We start from the raw sequence: 22480 nt of genomic DNA, 5'->3' as shown, positions 1-22480 counted from the left end.
CTCGAACCCGCGGGCTCAGGCAATCCACTCACCTCAGCCTCCCAAGGCGCGGGATTACAGGCTGAGCCACCGAGCCCTGCGGACCCGCCTTTTTTAACGTCAGGGACCTGGGTTCAAATGTCAATTCCATTACTGACTAGTGTATTAACTCGGACAGATAACGTAACTTCTCTGGATCCCAGTCTTATTTGTGAGGCGGTAGGTAGTAAGGGAACCCACTTCCTTGGATTTTTTTGTGGCGTGCGTGGCCTGACTCACAAAACAATCAGGAAGCGGCTGTCATCTTCATCGTCGTCATCATGATGCCATGCTGAGATCTGAAGGCGCCTTCAACCTAGTTCTAGCCTCAGGGATCCAGGGCGAGGAGCCCCATCGCCGGAGGCGCTCTTGTCACGCCCGGGTCTCTGCACAAAGTGCCCCCACCTACGCCATCGCCGCTCATATCTGCGCCTGCGTGCAGGTCACGCTCCGTGCGCTTGCGCAGACTTCTCTGTACGGAGCATGGGTGTCGTCAAGGAAAATCCCCAGCTTCTGGGTAAACAAGTTGCCGCGTGAGTCCGCCGGCACGTGTCCCTTACAGCTCCAAGATTTCTCAGCCTATGAGAAACTCCGGAGGGCAGGACTGCTATTTGCGTCACAGATCTAGGCGGGTCGGGTTAATTCCACAGCCAATAAGGATTCAGAAGTATGTGGGGGCGTGGCTTCCTATCAGGCTTCCAATCACCGCCCTGGAGCATCCCCGCCCGCACGTGTTTCTATCTCTGCTGGTTGGCATGCCGACCAATAAGAAGATGACGGCGGCCGGAGGTGCCAATGGAGTCTGTGCTGGGGCCCCGCCGCTGCACGCGGCGCGGGGCATGGGTCGGTGCCCCTAAGCCAATAAGCTTGGGGGGCGTGGCGGCCCGGCCTGTGGGCGGGTTTGGAGGAGCCGGTGTAGTCTGTAGTCCCAGTAGAGAAGAAATTTGGACTCTGCGTGATCGCCGAGCAGTGAGTGCCCGGGGATCGGGAGCGAAGAGGGGCGGTCGATCTGGGCTTTTCTGGGATGATGTATTCGGTCAGGAGGGGTGTTAATGGAGCAAATGCGTGATCGCCACAGTGGGAGCGCTGATGGTTGTGCAGAACAGGGACGGCGAACTCAGACACTCTAGAGGGATAGGTGGGAGTTTCTGACAGCAGATTCCTCACCGCACTAAGGTACCTGGACACCTGACTGCCTGGGGGAGGCGATGTTTCAATGCATAGTTGCTGTTTGTGTAGGCGCCTTAAGCACTTGAAAGAGGCAGATGTTTTGAGGCTAAAGGGATGCCTGGTAGGGCAGGTGGGAGGGTACTGGAGGGTCGGCATGCTGATTTGAGAAAGAGTGGTGTGATGAGATTTTTGAGACCTGGAGCCAGTCACATCTCTGGGTGTCTTTCTCATGTGTAAAGGAGAGGGTTTGGGCCTCGGAGCTATCCGTGAAAATAGAGGCAGGGTAGTAGGGCTGTGCAGTTCGGATATGTATGTGTCTTCCTGAGCCCGGAGGTGGGGAGACACCAACAGGGTGCTATGGTGTCTGTACAAACAACAAGCCTGTGGTAAAGTGACCTAGGGTGAGGTGGAAAGGTGAGGAAGTGGGGTCACTAGGAAACCACTGGGGCTTGTGTTTGCTAAAGTGATCTCAAGGACTTTGTGAGCATGGGAAAACCGGCTATGATGAGCAGTATGTGGGGAGTACAAATAGAATGTCTTGAAATTGGGCCCAAGGGGAGGAGGAGTTGGATGGAGTCTGTGTTCCCAGCACCAGACTTAGAATCGGCTGAATATTTGAGAGGCCCGCGTTTGCCAGTGCTGGGCTGCAGCTTAGAGGCCAGGTAATACCTCACAGGTTCCTGAAGGGAAAAAAGGCAGAATGAAAAGCCATTACTAGAGGTCAGATTTGAACCCAGGGCTCCATTTGCTAAGAAACTGAGAGCATGTTATGAGGCAAACAGTTTAGGCAAGGTTAGTAATTTCTAAGTCTTAGTTTAGTCGTCCCCCATGGACTGAGGATACTAATACTCATCTCACAGGGTTGTTCTGGGGATTAAATAAGATACTGTATGTAAAGACCTTAACACAATGTCTGTGTCATGGTGAGAGATTTGTGTGAATGCTGTGGCTGGGAACTATTCTCACATTCTCATGTTTTTCTGCAAATTTTGGTGACCACCCCCCCGCCCCATTTATCTCTTCCTGGTTCTTCTGGTCTTCGGTTTCCAATCCAAATTCTTTCATTCCTCCCTTCTCTCTCCCAGGATCCAGGACCCAGACTGGGCCACTTGATCTGTCTCAGTTTGATTTCCTCATCCTAGACCTATTCTTCTTCCTACCCCTCCTCCCTCTCTCTCTGCTGCCATAGTAACAAGAGATTCAGGCTCTGAAGGGGGCCTCTAGGAGGGAGCAAAGGTGCGTGTTCTTTCCCACAGCCTAGGCCTCCAATTTCCCCGCCCTGGCTTTTTGGTACCAGGCCAGCTGGTACCAGTATAGTTTGGGAGAGGGGAAAAGCCAGTGCCAGGAGCTGTAAGAATAAGCTGAGGGGCCCACAGATGAGAGTCCTGAAAAGAAAGCCAGGCGTGGGGTGGGGGAGGAGGACCCCTTCCTCCTAATCCTCTCTCCAGGAATCTCTGGCATTGGGTTGGGGGAGGCGCCTGGGCTGGGTGCATGTCCTGGGCCACCAGCCAAGAGAACACGATGTTCCCAAGTGCGCTGGCCGCCGCCCTCTCGGGCTGGCCGCCTCCCAAACCGCTGCCTCTCCAGCCTTTCCAACCTCCCTGCCCCACATTCCCCGGGTGCCTCGCTCCGCCTCCTTCTTCCGCTTTGACGTCACCGCTGTCTCCCGCCCCCTCTCTTCCATTGACGGCAGCAGCGCCTGGTTACTGTGGGGATGGTGAGGCGGGACAGCCAGGGCTTTGGGAGCAAGTGGGGCTGCTGGAACCTGGACCCTTTTGTCTATGCAAAAGACGGATATGGAGAAGAAGGTGGGAGAGCAAGGATTGCCTGGGTCGGGGCGATCACACCTAAATCCCTGAGGAGAGATGAGGAGGGAGAAAAAACATGTCTCCAGAAAAGACGTGTCTTTTCTGGAAAAGAAAATGAAACAAGGACGGGGGCCACAGTATGAGTTTGGGGGGATGGTCATTTTCAGGGTGAGGAGACTGCGAAGCCAGGCTTCTCAATCTCTCGTTTTCTGTGTTTTCCTTTTTTCGGTTGTTCTGGGTTAATTTATAACACTCCTGTATCCCAGCTTTCCCACAGAGCCCTCCCCCTTCGTCCCCCCTCCCCCATTGTTAAGGAAAGCTTAAGCCACGTGACAGTGAGGGGCGTGCACCCACAGCTGATTATGTCAGCAGCTGCTTGGGGCCTCTTCCCTTGCTACCCACGTTTCCAGGGAGTCCTGAGAGGAACTACTCATTACAGTAGTCCTGGATGAAAGAACTGTGTAACTGCAGCCTTCGTGGATCCAGAATGGCACTTTACTCCCCCAAATCATTAAGCCTCGTTCTCTTTCTAGAACTATTCCCCCCACCCCTTTTTTTTGGTCTTTTTTGAGTTGAGTCTCATCCAGACTGGAGTGTAGTCGCAGGATCACGACCCACTGCAGTCTTGACTTCCTGGACTCAGGTGGTCCTTCCACTTCAGCCTTCTGAATAGCTGGGACTACAGGTGCGTGCTACCATGCCCAGCTCATTTTTAAAAATGTTTGTTTGTTTTTTCTGTAGAGATGAGTTCTGGCTATTTTCCTGCTCAAGCAGTCCTCTTTTGCCTTCACTTCCTAAAATGTTGGGATTACAGTTGTAGCCACCACACCCGGCTTTGTTCCCCTTTAAAAGAATTACAATTTCCATCCTCTTCTCCACTGTTGAAACTCTTTCCCTACCTCCACTAGCAATCCTTGTTAAAAACAAAAATATTCATGTTTATTGGCCACCTACTGTGTCCTGTCCTGGGCACTGGGGAGTACAGTGAATGAGACAGATAAGGCTCCTGCTGGGCCCCTGCATATTGGCTTTCTCATTTCCAAGTGTAGAAAGCTCTTGCCACCCCGCCCTACCTTTTTCGGTCTAGGGCCCCAGTTGGCCTCTTCTCTCTGCCAACCCCTTCAACCCTGTGTAGTACTGGCTTCCTGGCCACCACTTTTGGGGCAGCCCTAACTGGGTGGCTGCATCCTCTGGAGATAAATACTAGGTCACCAAATAGGTGGCCCGGAGACCTTTTCTCTGATTGGCCATAGAAGTACCTGCCATTGTTTCCCTTCACAGCCTCTATTTACTCTGGCTGCCCCTTCCATTGTCTGCATCCTCCCTCCACCTACTCACCTCTTTTTCCCAATCATACGTGGATCCTCTACTGTCCTCCTCTCAGGACTTGAAGTGTTAGAGGAAACGATTAGGTAAAAGGGCTTCATTATGTATGATGACAAAGCAGGGAGGGGACCCAGGAAATGCCAAGCCAGGTTTCTGTGTCTCTTGCTCCTCTCAGGGACCAGCCATCTAATCTAGCTTAGTCCAACTCCCAGGGTCTGCATTCCTTTTCTCTACCCCTGGAAAGGCCAAGGTGCCAAGTTGTTCTGTTCTGCAAGGCTGGTCCATTCAGGAAAAACGATCTCTCGAGTACCTCCTGTGGCTTGGACATTTTTTTTGAAGAGGTGCAGTTTACCTTCCCTCCTCTCCCTGCCGTTATTTAATGGGCACGAGGCTTCCTGCGCCCATTGGCTGGGCGGTGTCTGGAGCTCTTCAGCCCAGCGCCAGCACCCAGGTCCACGTGCGCCCGTGTGTGACACAGCCCTGACCTCAGTGGGGGCCAGTAGCCAATCAGGCGCCGGGAAGAGATCCCCAGCCAATTGGGGGCGGGGCCTGCGGCTCTGCCGGCAGGAGGCCAATGAGGGGGCAGTGCCGGGTATTATGCAATCCGCCTCCCCGCCCCGCGGAGCTTCCACTCGGCTGCGGGCTGGGACGGTGGCGGGCAGGCGGGCGGAGGACACTCGCGCGGTCAGGTAGGCATCTCCGCGGCCACCCCGAAGCCCGTCTCGGTCCCCGACCCAGACTGCTGCCACTTCCAATCTGATGGGCCACTTCCGGCCCAGACGCTATCCACCCCCCCTTTCTGCCCCCGGGGACCTAGATGCTCGTCGCAATCCTGCACCGGGTGTCCCCACTCCTGACCCGCTCCCCTTTCCTCCTACTGCTTTGTCCCCCGTCCCAACCTTCCTGGACCAACAACCGACCCTCAGCGGGCACGCATACTCCCTCTTTTCTCGTCACTCGGGGGTTCCCGAATTTGCCCCGATACTAGGACCCTTTCAGGCTTTCGGCTCTCCCCGCCCTTCCCTCTCGAGTCCCTGGCCCTGCGCCGGTTGTGATGTCAGCCCGCTTCGGGCTGGAACATCCCGTTCCCGGTGCTAGTTCCTGCTGTTGGCCACAGCCTTCCCTTTTCTCCTTGCGCTCAGAAAATGCTCAGGGGTGGGGGTGTGGTTGGACGGGGGTAGGGGAAGAACTGTCAGGGGGCTGTTGTCTCCCTTGCCCAAGGATTGGATTGGGGGCGGTGGCTAGAATAGTAGGGGACTGAGGAGAGAGGATTCCCGGGTCCTTGACGATGGCAGGTGCCAGCTTCGGTTCTGGTGGTCAGGAGAGGGTATGGGCTAAAGAAGGAAAGGCTGTGTTGTCTTGACCAGAATGACTGGGATAAAGGCGAGAGTCAGGTTGGGGGGCTTTTGCGCAGAAGGCGGTGGCGATTGTGTATCTTGGGGAGGCCAGGACCAGCCCTGCAACTCTGATAGGCCATTCCTCTTCATACGGCCACCGGGAGTCCTGAGACTGGGTATATGTTTCGGGTGGGCGATCCCCAGCGGCGCCTGCCAGTGTGGGAGTGGGTCGTCCCTCCCCCCCGCGCTTCCGCTGGGAAATGGGGGAGGGGTCGTGCCTCCCGCCCTCCTGTGGTCCCTCCAGCAACCGCTGAGCTCAGCGACTGACGTCGGTTTCCCTGGCGACCATGGCGGCGGCGGAAGCGCGTGTTGGGGCCCCGCGCATGTCGGCGCATGTGCAGCGGGGGTGGCACCGCCCCCGGGTAAAATTAGCTTGAAGGCCTAAATATAGGAGGCTCCCAGCTCACCTCCTGCTCTGTGGCCTTCGAGTCCCAGGCAGAGTGGAGGCCTGATGGGAACTTGGGAATGGATAGTGTCCAGGTTTTGGCCCACAGCCATGGTTCTAGGCCACGCTGACGGGGTATGTGAGGGGGATGTGGGAGAAAGCCCTAGAGAGACCCCTTTCTACTTGAAGCCCCCCTATGGGGATGGGAAACAGAGGTTACCTCAGCTCCCTATTGGAAGCCCCAGACCTGGGTCCCAAGAACATGGGGAAAGGCAGGGGAGGGTCTGAGTGAAGCCAGCAGTTGCTGTGGGGTTAACAGCCCAGCTTTCTCCAAGCCCTCCTTCCTGGTCTCCCTCTGCAGGTACTGGCTCTGATTGAACTTCGCAACTCTCAGAGACATAGATCTCCTACTTCACTCCCTCAGCCAGGCCTCCAGGCCCCCTTGTGCATCCGTGGTGGCCTCTCCGCCTTCCCTGTTCTCCTGTCCTCCCCATGGCCCAGACATGAGTAGCCCCCTAGAAGGGGCTGATGGGGGAGGGGACCCCAGGCCTGGAGAATCCTTTTGTTCGGGAGGAGTTCCACCCCCTGGGCCCCCACAACACCGACCTTGCCCAGGACCCAGCTTGGCCGATGACACCGATGCCAACAGCAATGGTTCAAGTGGCAATGAGTCTAATGGGCCTGAGTCCAGGGGTGCATCTCAGCGGAGCTCCCATAGCTCCTCATCTGGCAATGGCAAGGACTCAGCTCTGCTGGAGACCACTGAGAGCAGCAAGAGGTATATATGGATATGTACAGCGGGGTCTAGGAATGGTCTTGTGAGTAGGCTAAACTGGGTGCCAGGCCTCGTGCTGCGGCCCCTGCCCCTTACCTTGGGCCTGTTGCTCTTCTCTAGCACAAACTCTCAGAGCCCATCCCCACCCAGCAGCTCCATTGCCTACAGCCTCCTGAGTGCCAGCTCAGAGCAGGACAACCCATCTACTAGTGGCTGCAGGTATGTGGGATGAAGGCTAGGGGAGAGGTCTGGGGGAAGCAGCTGAGCTCTGGGGCTAATGTCTTTACTCCCTCTTTCCCTGTGGCTCTTGCAGCAGTGAACAGTCAGCCCGGGCGAGGACCCAAAAGGAACTGATGACAGCACTTCGGGAGCTCAAGCTTCGACTGCCACCAGAGCGCCGAGGCAAGGGCCGCTCTGGGACCCTGGCCACACTACAGTATGCGCTAGCCTGTGTCAAGCAGGTGCAGGGTGAGTGGTACCTCCCAGAAGGAATGGCCAGGGTGTGGGCTACTGGGTGGGGCAGTCTCCTTACTGAATGCTCTGCCACTCTCCTGCAGCCAACCAGGAATACTACCAACAGTGGAGCCTGGAGGAAGGTGAGCCTTGCGCCATGGACATGTCCACCTACAGCCTAGAGGAGCTGGAGCACATTACATCTGAATACACGCTTCGCAACCAGGTCAGCTGCATCCTGGTTTCTCCATCCTGACACACCCCCTCCCCCACCCCCACAGCTCCTGATTCTGTTTTTGCTCTCGCCCTCCTACCAGGATACCTTTTCAGTGGCTGTCTCCTTCCTGACTGGCCGAATTGTCTACATTTCGGAGCAGGCACCCATCCTGCTGCGTTGCAAGCGGGATGTCTTCCGAGGTGCCCGCTTCTCAGAGCTTTTGGCTCCCCAGGATGTGGGTGTCTTCTATGGTTCCACTGCCCCGTCTCGTCTGCCCACCTGGGGCACTGGAGCCTCAGCAGGTGAGTACGCAAATGCTTGAAGTGAGGAGAGAGTAGCAGTCCCAGAAAGCTCCTACTGTGAGGGGCCAGGGATCCAAGCTTTCCCTTGATGGGCCCTTCTCAGCCTAGGGAAGGGGCAGGGGCTTTGTTTACTGCCCTCCTTCACTGCCCTACTGGTCTGTTCCAGGCTCAGGCCTTAAGGATTTCACCCAGGAGAAGTCTGTTTTCTGCCGTATCAGGTAGGTGGGGAGAATGGGAACAGGCCTCTTCCTCCTTCTATACCTTCTCTAATGTCTTTGCTGTGTATGCTTCGACTGCCTTGAGGTTGGAGGGATGGATGGACCTCCATTGACTGCTCCTCTCTCCCTTGCTAGAGGAGGTCCTGACCGGGATCCAGGGCCTCGGTACCAGCCATTCCGCCTAACCCCATATGTGACCAAGATCCGGGTCTCAGATGGGGCCTCTGCACAGCCGTGCTGCCTGCTCATTGCAGAACGCATCCACTCGGGTTACGAAGGTGGGCATGTTGGGGCCTGGCCTGGCGGAGGTGGGAGGAAGGACATTTTCTCTAGGCTGGGGTGAGGCACAGAACATCAAACAGGGAGGCATGCATCAGTCCCTTAGGATTTTGGAACAGGGAAAAGTATTATAAGGCTGAAAGTTTGACTCCTCTTTAGAGGTAGAGTTGGATAAGAGCCTTGACCGAGGGGAGGGCAAAAAAAAATGCTTTGGTTGATCTCAGTTTTATTATTGGTACGAGGCCCAAGAATGGCCCAGATCATCTTCGTGGGCTCTAGGCCCCAGGGCAGAGTTGTGGGGAGGATGGCCAGCCAGCCTGAGCCTCTGGCAGAGTGGCTGAGGAGGTGTGGACCATTCTGAAACCCAGTGACTATATTTTCTGTCCCTCAGCTCCCCGCATTCCCCCCGACAAGAGGATCTTCACCACACGGCACACACCCAGCTGCCTCTTCCAGGATGTGGATGAAAGGTAAGGTCAGGACCTGGAGGAAAGCAGAGTGGTTAGGACTGAGGCCATGGCCATTCTGATGCCTCCTTTCATTTCAGGGCTGCCCCACTGCTGGGCTATCTGCCCCAGGACCTCCTGGGAGCCCCAGTGCTCCTGTTCCTGCATCCTGAGGACCGACCCCTCATGCTGGCCATTCACAAGAAGAGTGAGTTTCTCTCATCCTGCTCTCCACTGTCTCTGCATATAACTTGGCTCTCTCTCCTGCTGACCCTCATCTGATATCCCACTCCCATCAGTCCTGCAGCTTGCGGGCCAGCCCTTTGACCACTCTCCTATTCGCTTCTGTGCCCGTAATGGGGAGTACATCACCATGGACACCAGCTGGGCTGGCTTTGTGCACCCATGGAGCCGCAAGGTAGCCTTTGTGTTGGGCCGCCACAAAGTACGCACGTAAGTAGGCCATGCCCCAGAGCTGGCACTGGAGATAGGGCTGTGCAGGAGGGGCAGGACTGGGGGCAGAGCTGGACTCACCCTTCCTGACCAACAGAGCACCCCTGAATGAGGACGTGTTCACTCCCCCGGCTCCCAGTCCAGCCCCATCCCTGGACACTGATATCCAGGAGCTATCAGAACAGATCCACCGGCTGCTGTTGCAGGTGAGAGTTGAGCAGATGGGACTTGGGAGATGCAGAAGCGGGTGGGAAGCAGAATCTTGGCAACTAACCTGTCCTTCTCCCTGCCACAGCCTGTGCACAGCCCCAGCCCCACGGGACTCTGTGGAGTTGGCCCTGTGACATCCCCAGGCCCTCTTCACAGCCCTGGCTCCTCCAGTGATAGCAATGGGGGTGATGCTGAGGGGCTTGGGCCTCCTGCTCCGGTGAGTGACCCTTTCTCACCTCATCCCGATCGCCCACTTCTCTGTCTTCCTTGGATTTAGCATTGCCAGTCCCAGAGCTTTGCCTTGTTTCTCCCTTTCCCTCTCTTCCCTGCCTTTTCTTTTTTGTCCTGCCATCAAGGCCTCCATGCCTCCCTCCTGGTACCTTCTTGTTTTATTGTGCCCATGGCCCTTGACACTGGCCAGGCACCCCCAATGCTACCTACTGCTCTGCTCTGTTCTACAGGTGACTTTCCAGCAGATCTGTAAAGATGTGCATCTGGTGAAGCACCAGGGGCAGCAGCTTTTTATTGAGTCTCGGGCCCGGCCCCCACCGCGACCTCGCCTTCCTGGTGAGTTGGTGAAGATATGCATGTGGGTGAGGAGTAAGACTTGGTGATGCCCTGACCTTCACCCCCAGTACATTTCCTTTTTTTCCATGTGAGCTTGGAAAGACCATTTTCTTTTTTCTTTTTGCCCCAGCTACAGGCACATTCAAGGTCAAGGCCCTTCCCTGCCAATCCCCAGACTTAGAGCCTGAGACGGCTCCTGTTCCAATCCAGTCCACACTAACCTTGGCCCCTGAGGAGGCCGAGAGGAAAGAAGCCTCCAGCTGCTCCTACCAGCAAATCAACTGTCTGGACAGTATCCTCAGGTAAGGCCTGCCTGGCACCTTCTTCCCCTCAGGCCCTACCTTTGTCTGACCCCAGGCCCTGCCCTTATTCCCTGTGCTGCACCCATCACCAGGTACCTGGAAAGCTGCAACATCCCCAGCACAACCAAGCGTAAATGTGCCTCCTCTTCTTCCTACACTGCCTCCTCAGCCTCTGATGATGACAAGCAGAGGACAGGTCCAGTCCCTGTGGGGACCAAGAAAGGTAAAGACCCAGTTCATGCCCTCCTCCCACTGTCCAGTTCTGGCCTGGTGGTCCTGTGTCTCTATACTTCTGCCTTTGGGGCCCCCACCTCACTCTGTCCCCCGCCCCAGCCTTCTGATCTCTAGACTTCTTCCTACTGTTAATCCCTCCCCTTCTTCCCTGGGATCTCCTTCCTGACCTCCCGGTGGGAGTGGGGGTGGTAACTGGCGCCATCTCTCCGCACAGATCCGTCGGCAGTGCTGTCTGGGGAGGGGTCCACTTCGCAGAAGGAGCCAGTGGTGGGAGGCACCCTGAGCCCGCTCACCCTGGCCAATAAGGCGGAGAGCGTGGTGTCTGTCACCAGTCAGTGTAGCTTCAGCTCCACCATCGTTCATGTGGGAGACAAGAAGCCCCCGGAGTCGGGTATGGGTGTGGAGTGGAGGGAGCTGTGCCTGAGCTCCACTTGGTCCCCAGCTAGGGCTTCCTCTTGTCTGCCTTTTCCCTCCCCTTCCAGTCCCTGATGGAGAGAAGGAAACCTCCCTCTTAGCTTGGGGCTACCACCTCTTGCTCTCCACCCCTGCTGGCCCTTGCTTCTTTGCCCTTTCCCCCGTTCTGCTTCCTGTGTTCTTACTGTCAGTTGGAACACAATGTCTGGAGTGGGGTGGGGTGGGGTTCGGCCTGAAGGTGCTGATCACCGAGGGTCTTAAGGCGAGAAATAGTAAATACCCTGAAGGGTCTTTGGGTATAGACTTCGAAAATATGGGAGGGAAGGGCAAGGGGTGGGTTTCCCTTCTAATAAGAACTGTGAAGGGGTCATCCCAGGGGGCTTCCTGGCAGGGTAGTGGACATTGGAGGAAAGTGAGTATCCTCTCTCCTCCAGGACAGTTTTGCATGGAAAGGAGGGTCCAGGGCCAGCACTCAGCAAGGAGGTGACCAAGAGATGTACCTAAGGCTCAGGCTTGTGAGCCAGAGGCCAGGGGTTAGCTAGGCCATTGGACAGGGAGGGTGTGGTTGGATGTGTTGATACCTATGGTGATTCTGATGACCTTTTCCCCATCTCACCTTCCTCAGACATCATCATGATGGAGGACCTGCCTGGCCCAGCCCAAGGCCCAGCCCCCAGCCCGACCCCCAGCCCCACAGTAGCCCCTGACCCAGCACCAGATACCTACCGTCCAGTGGGCCTGACCAAGGCCGTGCTGTCCCTGCACACACAGAAGGAAGAGCAAGCCTTCCTCAGCCGCTTCCGAGATCTTGGCAGGCTGCGTGGACTTGACGGCTCTTCCAAGGCCCCCTCAGCCCCTGGCGAGCGAGGTAGCCACCTGGGGCCTCCCTGAGCCTGCCCTCTGCCCAGTGTAGCACCAGACTGTTGGGGGGTGGGTCTTGAGGAAGGTGTTCCTGCTCCAGGGATCCAGGCTGGTGCTGCTTCCACCACCAGGGCCCTGCCTAGGGATAGGCCCCTCGCTAGCTCCTCCCCACTAGGCCGGGGTTCCAGGCTGTAGCCAGAGGAGGGCAGCCTGGGGGGCTGGCACTGAGACAGGCAGGCGGAGGTGTTCTGCTCCAGGTAAGCTACTTCAGACCTAGCTTGGGGGCAGAGGCAGGAAGTATGCTTACTTAAGACTCAGTTTCTCTGTCAAGAGATCTGTATAGATTCTGGTCGACACTGGGTGGGGTCTGGGCTTCAAGGACAGATAGAAAATAGTCCATCCAGGTGTCTGAGGGAGACCCCATGCAGGTGGACGCAGGACTCAAGACTAGGCTTTCTAGTCCATTTCTTCGCTCCATCGCAAGTTAGGCAGGACACAGCTTCGACTGGCAGGAGGTACACCTGGGCCAGCAATGTCTGCAGGATTTTGGTGGATGGACCAGAGCCACCTACCTGTTCATCCATGGACCTACCCTGCCTCCTCCCATCTACCAGTGTGCCTCTATCTTCTGCACACTCCCAGCTTGACCCTTCGTGTAACCTTTTTTTTGCCCTTTCTCCTTTCTCAATAAATCCCCTTGTCCCTGCCTCCTGTGATTCTTCCCTGAAGGTGCTTCCACCTACTGAGTCCCCTCTGATCTTTGTGGACTGAGAAACTCTTTCTGGGGCCTTTGCCTGTCCTCTCTGTGGTCAGTGGCAGGGCAGTGGGGACAGCTGTGGCATTAAACCCCAGGTTGAGGCCCTCTCTAACCCTAGTCTCTCCCACAGGCTGCCATCATGGCCCTGCACCCCCTGGCCGCCGACACCACTGCCGATCCAAAGCCAAGCGCTCACGCCACCACCAGAGCCCCCGGGCCGAAGCCCCCTGCTGTGTCTCACACCCCTCACCTGTGCCACCCTCTGCTCCCTGGCCCCCCCCACCAGCTACTAACCCATTCCCAGCAGTGGTCCAGCCCTACCCCCTTCCAGTGTTCTCCCCACGAGGAAACCCCCAGCCTCTTCCCCCTGCCCCCACATCTGTGCCCTCTGCTGCTTTCCCTGCCCCTCTTGTAACCCCAATGGTGGCCTTGGTACTCCCTAACTATTTGTTTCCTGCTCCACCCAGCTATCCCTATGGGGTACCCCAGACCCTTGCTGAGGGGCCTCCTACTCCTGCCTCTCACTCCCCCTCTCCATCCCTGCCACCACTGCCCCCCAGCCCTCCCCACCGCCCAGACTCTCCACTGTTCAACTCGAGATGCAGCTCCCCGCTCCAGCTAAATCTGCTGCAGCTTGAGGAGCCCCCCCGTGCTGAGGGGATTGCTGTTGCAGGGGGCCCTGGGAGCAGTGCTGGGCCCCCACCTCCCAGTGAGGAGGCTGCTGAGCCAGAGGCCAGACTGGTGAGCACTGACTTGCTGCATCTTCCTATCAGCCCCCCAGCCCTCAACTTATGCCCCTCTTCTACTTTGTGCTGTCTCCTGCCCTCTGCTGGATCAGTGTCAGTCTCCAAGACGTGTCAGGGGAGGGAGACCCTAGCTGGATTTCTGAATGAGGCATAAATTGACTACCTCCTCTGTAAAGGAACAGTTCTGTAACTTCTGAGAGCTCACTTGCCACTTGGAAAGGGTCTGGCCTCACGTCCCTACTCTTTGCCAGTTCTCTTCTCTCTCAGCCTGGCCCCACTGTAATGGAGTGGGGAGCAGAGATCCCTTGAGTTGGGTGTATCTCCTGACCAGTGGAAGCAGTTAAAGGGACGCCTAGGTGCTGATCCCTTAATCCCTCCCCATGTCCTGCCCACTCCCCCAGGTGGAGGTAACTGAGTCCTCCAATCAGGACGCGCTTTCTGGCTCCAGTGATCTCCTTGAACTGCTGCTGCAAGAAGACTCTCGCTCTGGCACAGGCTCTGCAGCCTCAGGCTCCTTGGGCTCTGGTTTGGGCTCTGGGTCTGGTTCAGGCTCCCATGAGGCGGGCAGCACCTCAGCCAGCATCACCCGTGAGTGCCCACCCTCCAACGCCTCCCAGGGCAGGGCAGGGCAGTGACTGGGGAGTTAGGAGGCCGGGCCCCATTTTGGCTGAGCTTCCTAAGGCCGCTGGGATGGACATGTGGGAGGCCTTACGAGGCCCAGGGGGTAGGAGCATTGGCCAGCCTTTCTCTGCTGACCTGCCCCCGTTTCGCAGGCAGCAGTCAGAGCAGCCACACAAGCAAATACTTTGGCAGCGTTGACTCTTCTGAGGCTGAGGCTGGGGCTGCTCAGGCCAGGGCTGAGCCTGGGGACCAGGTCATTAAATATGTGCTTCAGGATCCCATTTGGCTGCTCATGGCCAATGCTGACCAGCGTGTCATGATGACCTACCAAGTGCCCTCCAGGTAAGGGATTTCAGGGGCCTCCTTAGCCTTCCTCTCAGAGACAGGGAGGTCTGCCCACTCTGCTAAAGTGGGATTTTCTTTTCTGGAGCTGGCTTTTCCCTGGAGGTTACATCATACGCCCTCCCCCTTGGAGCCCTATCATTAGTTCCTCCCAGGCTGAGAGCAGGTATCCTGGTCTTGGAAACCATGAACTCCCATAGTCCTGGTTCAGGGGAGGAGCATGAGGCGGTGGATGGGTAGTTGTGGTAGAGGAAGAATGCCAACTTCATGGGTCCCGGTCCTTCCTGGACAGGGACATGACCTCTGTGCTGAAGCAGGACCGGGAACGGCTCCGGGCAATGCAGAAACAGCAGCCTCGGTTCTCCGAGGACCAGCGGCGAGAACTGGGTGCTGTACACTCCTGGGTCCGGAAGGGCCAGCTGCCTCGGGCTCTCGATGTGATGGTGAGAGGAGAAGCCTGGGACAGGGAGAAAAGAAAGAATCGAGCTCAAATTCAAGGGTTAGAGTCTAAGGGTTGATTTCAGTGTCCTTGGATCATTAAATTTGAAGGATGCTAATTCTACTAAGTTTATTGCTGGATTATATAGTATTTTTCTTTTTTTTGAGTTGGAGTCCCATTTCATCGCCCAGGCTGGTGTGCAGTGGCACACTCACAGCCACTGCAGCCTTGACCTGCTTGGCTCAGGCGATCCTTCCACCTCAGCCTTCCAAGTAGATGGAACTATAGGCGCGTGCTGCCATGCCTGGCTAATTTTTTGATTTATTGTAGAGATGAGATCTCTTGCCAAATTGCCTAGGCTGATCTCGAGCCCTGGGTTTAAGCAATCCTCTTGCCTTGGCCTCCCAAAGTGTTGGGATTGTAGACTTGAACCACTGCGCCCAGCTGGATTATATAGTATTAAGTCACATGAGTCTTTGCAGAACTTTTCTGAGCCTATCCTATATTACTATATATTGTGACTGTCCCATAATGGGGTCTAGGTAGAGCATACAAAGCATTTTCCAGCCTTTTTGGATCCCAGGAGCATCTGTATAAACTAGTGCTTCTTGGGAGGACATTTTGGGAAGCACTATTGGGCTAAGGGTGGAAAGCTGGGCTGACATATTAGCAGAAAGGACCATGCCTGACTCACTCATATCCCCTTTCTCTTTCCAAGGCCTGTGTGGACTGTGGTAGCAGCACCCAAGACCCTGGCCACCATGATGACCCACTCTTCTCAGAGCTGGATGGACTGGGCCTGGAGCCCATGGAGGAGGGTGGAGGCGAGGGGGGCAGTGGTGATGGTGGCAGTGGTGAGGGGGAGGGCCATGAGGAGGCCCGAGCCCACGTTGGGGCCAACGTCTCAAGCTCTCAGGACTTGGCCATGGAGGAGGAGGAGGAACAAGGTGGGAGCTCACCCAGTCCAGCCTTACCCACAACAGAAAATGGCACCAGCTAGACTGCATTTGGGGATCATCTCTGCAAGTCCATGAGAGGCTTTCTTCTCCTGTGTCCCAATTCTCAGAACTCGGATATGGCTGGACCAACTAATAGGAAACTGCCCCAGCTTCTCCCACCGTAGGGGGCTGGACCCCCAGCGCCAGCCCAGGATCTAGGGGCTGCCTCTGGCCTTTCAGGGAACAGAGGGTGGAACTCCTCAGCCCAGCCCAGGGGAGGGTCACCTACCGCCCTTGGTTGGGTGTACTCTCCCCTGGACAGGTTGCTGACAAGCTGCTGAAGTGGTTTCTCCAAATCCCAGCTGAGCCTGAGTCCAGTCCCGAGAGTTGGGGCTGCACTTATTTATTGGGGGAGACAGCTCTCCCCCACCTCCTCTCCAGATGGGAGGAGGAGAGCCTGAGGCCCAAGCAGGACCCAGGGGTTGGAACCCCTAGCTGCTTCAGGGTGGGGGAGGTTGGTGGGCCATGGAGTCCCTGGTGCTGCCCCTCAGGTGGGACCCAGGCGTTCTCAGCTGCACCCTCTACCTACAGCATTTGTGTTTTTGATATTGTGTCTGTTACTACTTTTTTAATACAAAAAGAAAAAAAGCCCAGGTCTTTGTGGAATGAAGTTTGAAGTTCGAGTGTACCGTTGCGGGGAGGTGTGGCCCTGCCACAGTGAAGTTTGTAGTGAGGGTGGGCAATTGATCCCCTGATGAACCCCTTTCCTCCTCTTTGCACATCCTTTCCAGTTGAGGGGTCTTGCTGAGCCCGCTGAATCTACGCCTAACTCCAGTTGTATTCTCACTATCATTGCTTCAGCTGGGATTGTCCTGGGAGGGAGAGATGAGAGGCAGCTTATAGTAGGCCTTGGGCAGGCTCCAACCTGGTCACAGCCCAGGTAGGGGGAAACCTACTTAACTCCATGGTACCCTGAGACAGTTGAGAATGTCTGGCTGCTTTAGCTTCTTGGTCACCACACAGGAGAGGGCCTTTCAGCAGGTCAGTCAGTCCAGGAAGCTAAGGGACATGAAGTTATGCGCTCATTCATAGTTGAGTTAGCCCCCCAAAGGTGTGGGAGGAGGGAAGTCGGAGCGTTAAAACCATCTGCTTCACAACCTGTAAAGGAAGAGGTAACTAGGAAAGGAACCCATGAAAACCCTCTAGTTACTATTTAGTGATTATTTATCACGTACTGGCACCTGCTAACAGCTGATGTATCTCGAGACGCAAGCGGTCTTTCGTCGGCGCCGTGGCTTAGCTGGTTAAAGCGCCTGTCTAGTAAACAGGAGATCCTGGGTTCGAATCCCAGCGGTGCCTGCGCCCGTATAAAGTGGTATATTATTGCCGCGGGCAGTGCGTTTCCACCACCCTCAAAAGGGTCGTTGTTTCCAAAGATTCTTCTTCTTTCAAGCCAATCCTTCTTTGGGCTTAGGTTCCCGTGCACTTTTGATGTGTATTTGGAAGCTAAGACTCCCGGTTCACTTTCAGGAACCACGATGGAGTAGGCACCCCGTAGTCTTCCCTCAAGGGTATGCAAGACTGGGCGTGGGTTTGGATCCGTTTTGTTGGGGCCGTCCTGTGCGCGGAGAGGAGTATGGGAAAGATGCCGCTCCAACCTTAAGGCTTCTCGATGGAAGGCACGGCCAGAGTCACTGAACCTAAGCGCACGCGCATAAACATCTCGAAACAGCGGGGGTGGAGTCGGCAGCAGGCGGGCGTGTTAATAGGCAGCTATAGTTGCGCAGGGCCCAGGCCGCACGCGGCTGTGATGGCCGAGTGGTTAAGGCGTTGGACTCGAAATCCAATGGGGTCTCCCCGCGCAGGTTCGAATCCTGCTCACAGCGTCAGTAGTTTTGACAGTATCTCTGCTTCCGAAGGAGAAGGAGGAAGCAGTCTGTTTTCCAGCCCTTTCATCCCTTAGAGTTCTTGCATTATTCTGAGGATTTCAGGGACTCAGTCACCCGGGACCGGCCCGCGAGCGCCCTCTTGCGAGCCTCGGCTTCCCAGCGACGTGCAAAAGCCTTTTTACTGACAACTTCAAATTGTAACTCCACCCAACCTCAGGTGGTTCCTTAGTGGTTCTCAGCAATCTTGCTACATTTCTTAAATCCATTCGCCATCCTACTCTCCTATACAGCTATTTTATTTATTCTCTCACCTCAAACCACAAATCCCTTATTTTCCCTCACCTTTATTCCCTGATTCACCAAGGAAATAAAGCATTCCGAAGAATTTCCCACAGACAGTCGCAATTGCATCTCCTTCCCTCCCTATCTACCCCGTTCAGTCTGTGACCACATACTGTTCCTCTCCCTCATTAGTGTAGATGAATGCGTCCACCTACACTTACTAGATTTTCCGTCTCCCCCGACCCACACAAGGCCATTGCTTTTTTGCTATACCATCAAATTTTTCTCATCAGCCAACACATACTAATTTCTTCCAATTTAGAACTAGCAAGACAACAAAAGCGATCTTGACCCCACACCCCTTCCAACTACCATTCCATTTCTCTGGTCCCCCCTGAAGCAAGCAGAACAAATTATACTCACTGTCTCCAATTCCATCTTCCCATTCTTCTCTGATGCCTCTCCAGTCAGGCACCCCTTGCCCTTGTTAAAGTTGCCGAATGATCACTATATTGCTAAATCCATTGACTGGACTTAGCAGCAGTTGACAGAGAAGCTTACTCTCCCCTCTTAGAAACACTGTCTTCTCTTGCCTTTTGGGACACCACACTACTGTCTACTTCATCAGTAGTTCATTCACAGACTCCTTTGCTGCTTCCTCATCTTCTGGATCTCTAAATGTTGGAGTGTTTCCAATGCTTAATGTTCCAACCTCTTCTCTACCGGTACTCACTGGTCATCTCCAGCTTCATGACTTTAGACACCAGGTTATACATTAACACATCCCAGATTTTCATCTCCAGCTCCAGAACTCTTCCCTGAATTACAGATGCCAATATCTTATTGCCCATATATCATCTCCACTTGGATATCTATCTGATACAGACCGCAGTTTCAAAAAGTGCAAACGAAACTTCTCTCCAAAACTGGCTTCAAGCCAGGCTCGGTGGCTCAGCCTGTAATCCCGCGCCTTTGGGAGGCTGAGGTGAGTGGATTTCCTGAGCCCACGGGTTCGAGAGCCGCCTGGGCAGGCGAGACCTCATCTCTACAATAAATCAAAAAATTAGCCGGGCGCGGTAGCGCGTGCCTGTAGCTCCAGCTACTTGGAAGGCTGAGGCGGAAGGATCGCCGGAGCCCAGCAGTCGAGGCTGCGGTGGCCGGGAGTGGCACTGCACTCCAGTCTGGGCGACAGAGTGAGACTCCAACTCAAAAACAAACAAACAACAAAACAAAGCAAAACAAAAAAACTGGCTTCATCTGTAGGCTTTCCATCTCAGTAAATGGAAATTCCATTCCTTCAGTTGAGGCCAGGTGCAGTGGCACGTGACTGTACTCCCAGCATTTTGGGAGACTAAGGTGGGAGCATCGCTTGAGGCCAGGCATTTGAGACCGGCCTGGGCAACTTGGCAAGAACTTGTCTCTACAATAAATCAAAATATTAGCTGGGTGTGGTGGTACAAGCCTGTGTTTCCAGTTACTTGGAAGGCTGAGGTGGAAGGATCACCTGAGCTCAGCAAGTGGAGGCTGTAGTAGCTGTGAGTGAGTCACTGTACTCCAGCCTGGATGAGTGAGACTCTGATTCAAAGAAAAATAAATAAATATATAAAACTATGATGTCATATTGACACCTCCAATGGAAGATGTCATAGAGAGGAATGACAGAATCTAAATTATGCTTTAAAAGGATCATTCTGCACAATGTGTTATGAGTAGACTATAAGGAGCCTGATGCAGTGGCATACACCTACAAACCCAGCACTTTGGGAGGCCGAGGTGTGAGAATTGCCCAAGCCCACAGGTTCAAGACCACCCTGGGTAACTTGGCAAAATCTCATCTCTACAATAAATTTAAAAATTAACTGGGTGTGGTGGCACACACCTGTAATTCTGGCTGCTTGGAAGGCTGAGGTGGAAGGATGGCCTGAGTCCAGCAGGTCAAGGTTGCTGTGATTGTGAGTGTGCCACTGCACTCCAGCCTAGGCAACAGAGTGAGACTCCAACTCAAAAAAAAAAAAAAAAAAAAAGAGTAGACTATAAGAGAATGAGGAGCAAGAATGGAAGCCAGTAACCTAGGTGAGAGATGAAGGTGACTTGGGCCAGGGTGTAGTGGTGAAGGTAATGACAAGCACTCACTTTGTTGACATATTTTCATTTTCAGGCACCTGGCCTGACTACGTAGTTTTTTTTTTTTGTTTTTCGTTTTTGAGTTGGAGTCTCACTCTGTCGCCCAGACTGGAATGCAGTGGCCGCTACCGGCCACCGCGGCCTCGACCTGCTGGGCTCTGGCGATCCTTCTGCCTCAGCCTTCCAAGTAGCCAGAATTACAGGCATGTGCTACCACGACCAGCTGATTTTTCGGTTTATTGTAGAGATGAGGTCTCGCTGCCCAGGCGGGTCTTGAACCCGTGAACTCAGGCAATCCACTCACCTCAGCCTCCCAAAGGCGTGGAATTACAGGCTGAGCCACCGAGCCCGGCTATGATGTGTATTTTTAATGTATATAGATAATGTATATACACGTACACAATCTATTCACATATTTTCTAGCTCTGTCAACTGAGCAAGCCTAGAAGCAATGATACACTTGGTAGCAATGAACATACCAAATGCCTGGATCTTGGTTACTAAAATGAAATCAGAGATCCTTAGACAAAAGTCTGGTTTTAGAACTGGGATGGGGGAATTCCAAGATGATCTTGGAACATTTTGTCACACCAGAATGTAGAAAGTACTCAGAGACTATTGGATGTATATAACAAAGACACAGCAGCTAGGTGCTGCAGTCAAAGGGGCTCCCATTGACTAAATCTGGCACAATTTGGGCATTAAAATGAATAATGATTGTATTGTAATGGATTATAATTCAATGAATAAAATAGAAATCCAAAGTTCATACTGAGTTAAATAGATACAAGTAAATAAATAGAATTTGAGAGGGAAATATCTTACTTACAGTAAACTGACAACTAACAAGTATGGAGGCAGGGCTGGAGTTAAAAATCATCAGTGGGGGTCTGGCACGGTGGTTCATACCTGTAATCTCAGCATTTTGGGAGGCAGAGGTGGAGGATTGCCTGAGCCCACGGGCTCCAGACCAGCTTGGGCTATATGGCGAAACCTCGTCTCTACAATAAGTTAAAAAATTATGGAACTAGAGTCTATAATACTGAGTGACCTCTCACAGAAACAAAGATCCGAATATCACATGTTCTCACTCATATAATGGACCTTAAACATCCAATGCAATACTATACGAAAATGACTGACCGTACTGGGAAACTATGGTGGGGGGAGGGAGATGGGATTAACAGTAGCAAATATCTGTCTGGGAACGGGAAAACACCCCATATCAACAGGGTGCCTGAATGAAACGCAATTGTATACCTAACCCTTAACTGTACCCCACAACTTCATAAAAAAAAAAAAAAATTAGCCAGATGTGGTGGCATACACCTGTAGTTCCAGATACTTGGAAGGCTGAGGCAGAAGGATCACCTGAACCCAGCAGGTCAAGCCTGTGGTGGCTGTGAGAGTGCCATTGCACTTCAGCCTGGGTGACAGAGTGAAACCCTGACTCAAAAATAAAATAAAGGACATCATGGGAACAAGTGAGTAAATCTGAATGTGATGGTGGATAAAATAATAGTAGTATATTAATTTTAATGCCCTGATTTTGATAAGTGGAGCATTATTTACTATTATGCTATGAATGTCCTTGTCCTTAGGAAACACACACAGTAACTAGGAATAAATGTATTTCAATTTGTGCCCCCAAATGTTTCAGCAAACAAATATTTTACATCTATATAACATTTGGAGAGACATGATAAAGCAAATGTAACAATGAATGGAAAAGTGTGTCCAGGAGTTCTTTATACTATTCTTTATTATTATTATTTTTAGAAACTGATGTTTATTTTCCATCAATCTAATTTCTCCATGTTGCTTAAGAGCCTGTGGAAGAACAGCTTACGACCACGCAGTGGTTGTCCCTACCCATTCAGTAGGAAACCACTGAATTGGCACAGAGGACACCTGCACACCTTCAGACCAGTCGGCAACCTCAGGCTGGGTAGCAGTGAACTCAGGAGCTGGAGCAGTCCATTCGCCCTGAAATTCTTCCTTGGTCACAGCTTTTTCAGCAGCAACCTGTTCTTCCTTTTCAATCTCTTTGGGATCTCTGCAGAAGTAGAGATCAGCCATAACCTTCTACGGGTGTTTACTCGAAACGCCTACGTTCATGCATACGCAGAACTTCCTGAGCCAGCATCCACTACATCAGACCCACTGAGTGAACTCCCTTGTTGTGGCACGAGATGGCAATGTCCACATAGCGCAGAGCAGAGTCTGTGTTATACAGAACAATGGTGGGCGGGTTAACATAAGATGCCTCTGTGAGAGGTTGGTGGTCAGTTCTGGGATCAGTAGCCACCAGCAGACGGGGCTCCTGGAAGGCTGCCTGGATCTGGTTGGTGAGGATTCCAAAAGTGAAGCGGTCAGCAATAGGAGTGGCTCTGGTGGCAGCAGCAAACATCGGCACAGCTAATGGCCAGCATGCCTGAAAGATATGGCACTGGCATCAGCAGGGCTTTCTTTTCTTTTTCTTTCCTTTTTTTTTTTTTTTTTTTTGG

At 53.8% G+C, this 22480-nt stretch overlaps 1 protein-coding gene, 2 non-coding genes and 1 pseudogene across 4 annotated transcripts; 3 read left to right on the top strand and 1 right to left on the bottom strand.

Annotated features, from left to right (window-relative positions):
• Positions 1-783: 783 nt before the first annotated feature.
• Positions 784-16331, top strand: PER1 (period circadian clock 1). Of its 2 annotated transcripts, none has more exons than XM_008061124.2 (23): positions 784-987; positions 6466-6882; positions 7000-7098; positions 7193-7347; positions 7437-7558; positions 7650-7851; positions 8018-8069; positions 8205-8347; positions 8740-8818; positions 8896-9002; positions 9094-9247; positions 9345-9453; positions 9543-9674; positions 9919-10024; positions 10155-10326; positions 10419-10549; positions 10775-10951; positions 11600-11842; positions 12723-13333; positions 13740-13926; positions 14112-14301; positions 14594-14744; positions 15459-16331. In XM_008061124.2, the coding sequence occupies exons 2-23, from the start codon at positions 6608-6610 to the stop codon at positions 15738-15740; spliced, it is 3879 nt and encodes a 1292-aa protein (XP_008059315.1). In that variant the 5' UTR covers positions 784-987; positions 6466-6607; the 3' UTR covers positions 15741-16331. The 2 variants fall into 2 exon arrangements, with proteins under 2 accessions (XP_008059315.1, XP_021569655.1); XM_021713980.1 differs by lacking the exon at positions 784-987 and adding an exon at positions 4916-5011.
• Positions 16332-16963: 632 nt separating this feature from the next.
• Positions 16964-17037, top strand: TRNAT-AGU. The gene has a single exon. It is a non-coding gene; the product is annotated as a tRNA-Thr (tRNA).
• Positions 17038-17482: 445 nt separating this feature from the next.
• On the top strand, positions 17483-17564 carry TRNAS-CGA. Its single transcript has one exon. It is a non-coding gene; the product is annotated as a tRNA-Ser (tRNA).
• A 4254-nt stretch (positions 17565-21818) lies between these two features.
• Positions 21819-22480, bottom strand: part of LOC103263467 — a 2942-nt pseudogene continuing 2280 nt past the window's right edge.

Source organism: Carlito syrichta, unplaced genomic scaffold (genome assembly GCF_000164805.1).
Source record: "Carlito syrichta isolate Samal-C Ts95f unplaced genomic scaffold, Tarsius_syrichta-2.0.1 Scaffold305117, whole genome shotgun sequence".
NCBI lineage: Eukaryota > Metazoa > Chordata > Mammalia > Primates > Tarsiidae > Carlito > Carlito syrichta.
Note: the sequence above shows the minus strand (reverse complement) of the source record. Positions and strands in the feature narration are given on the sequence as shown.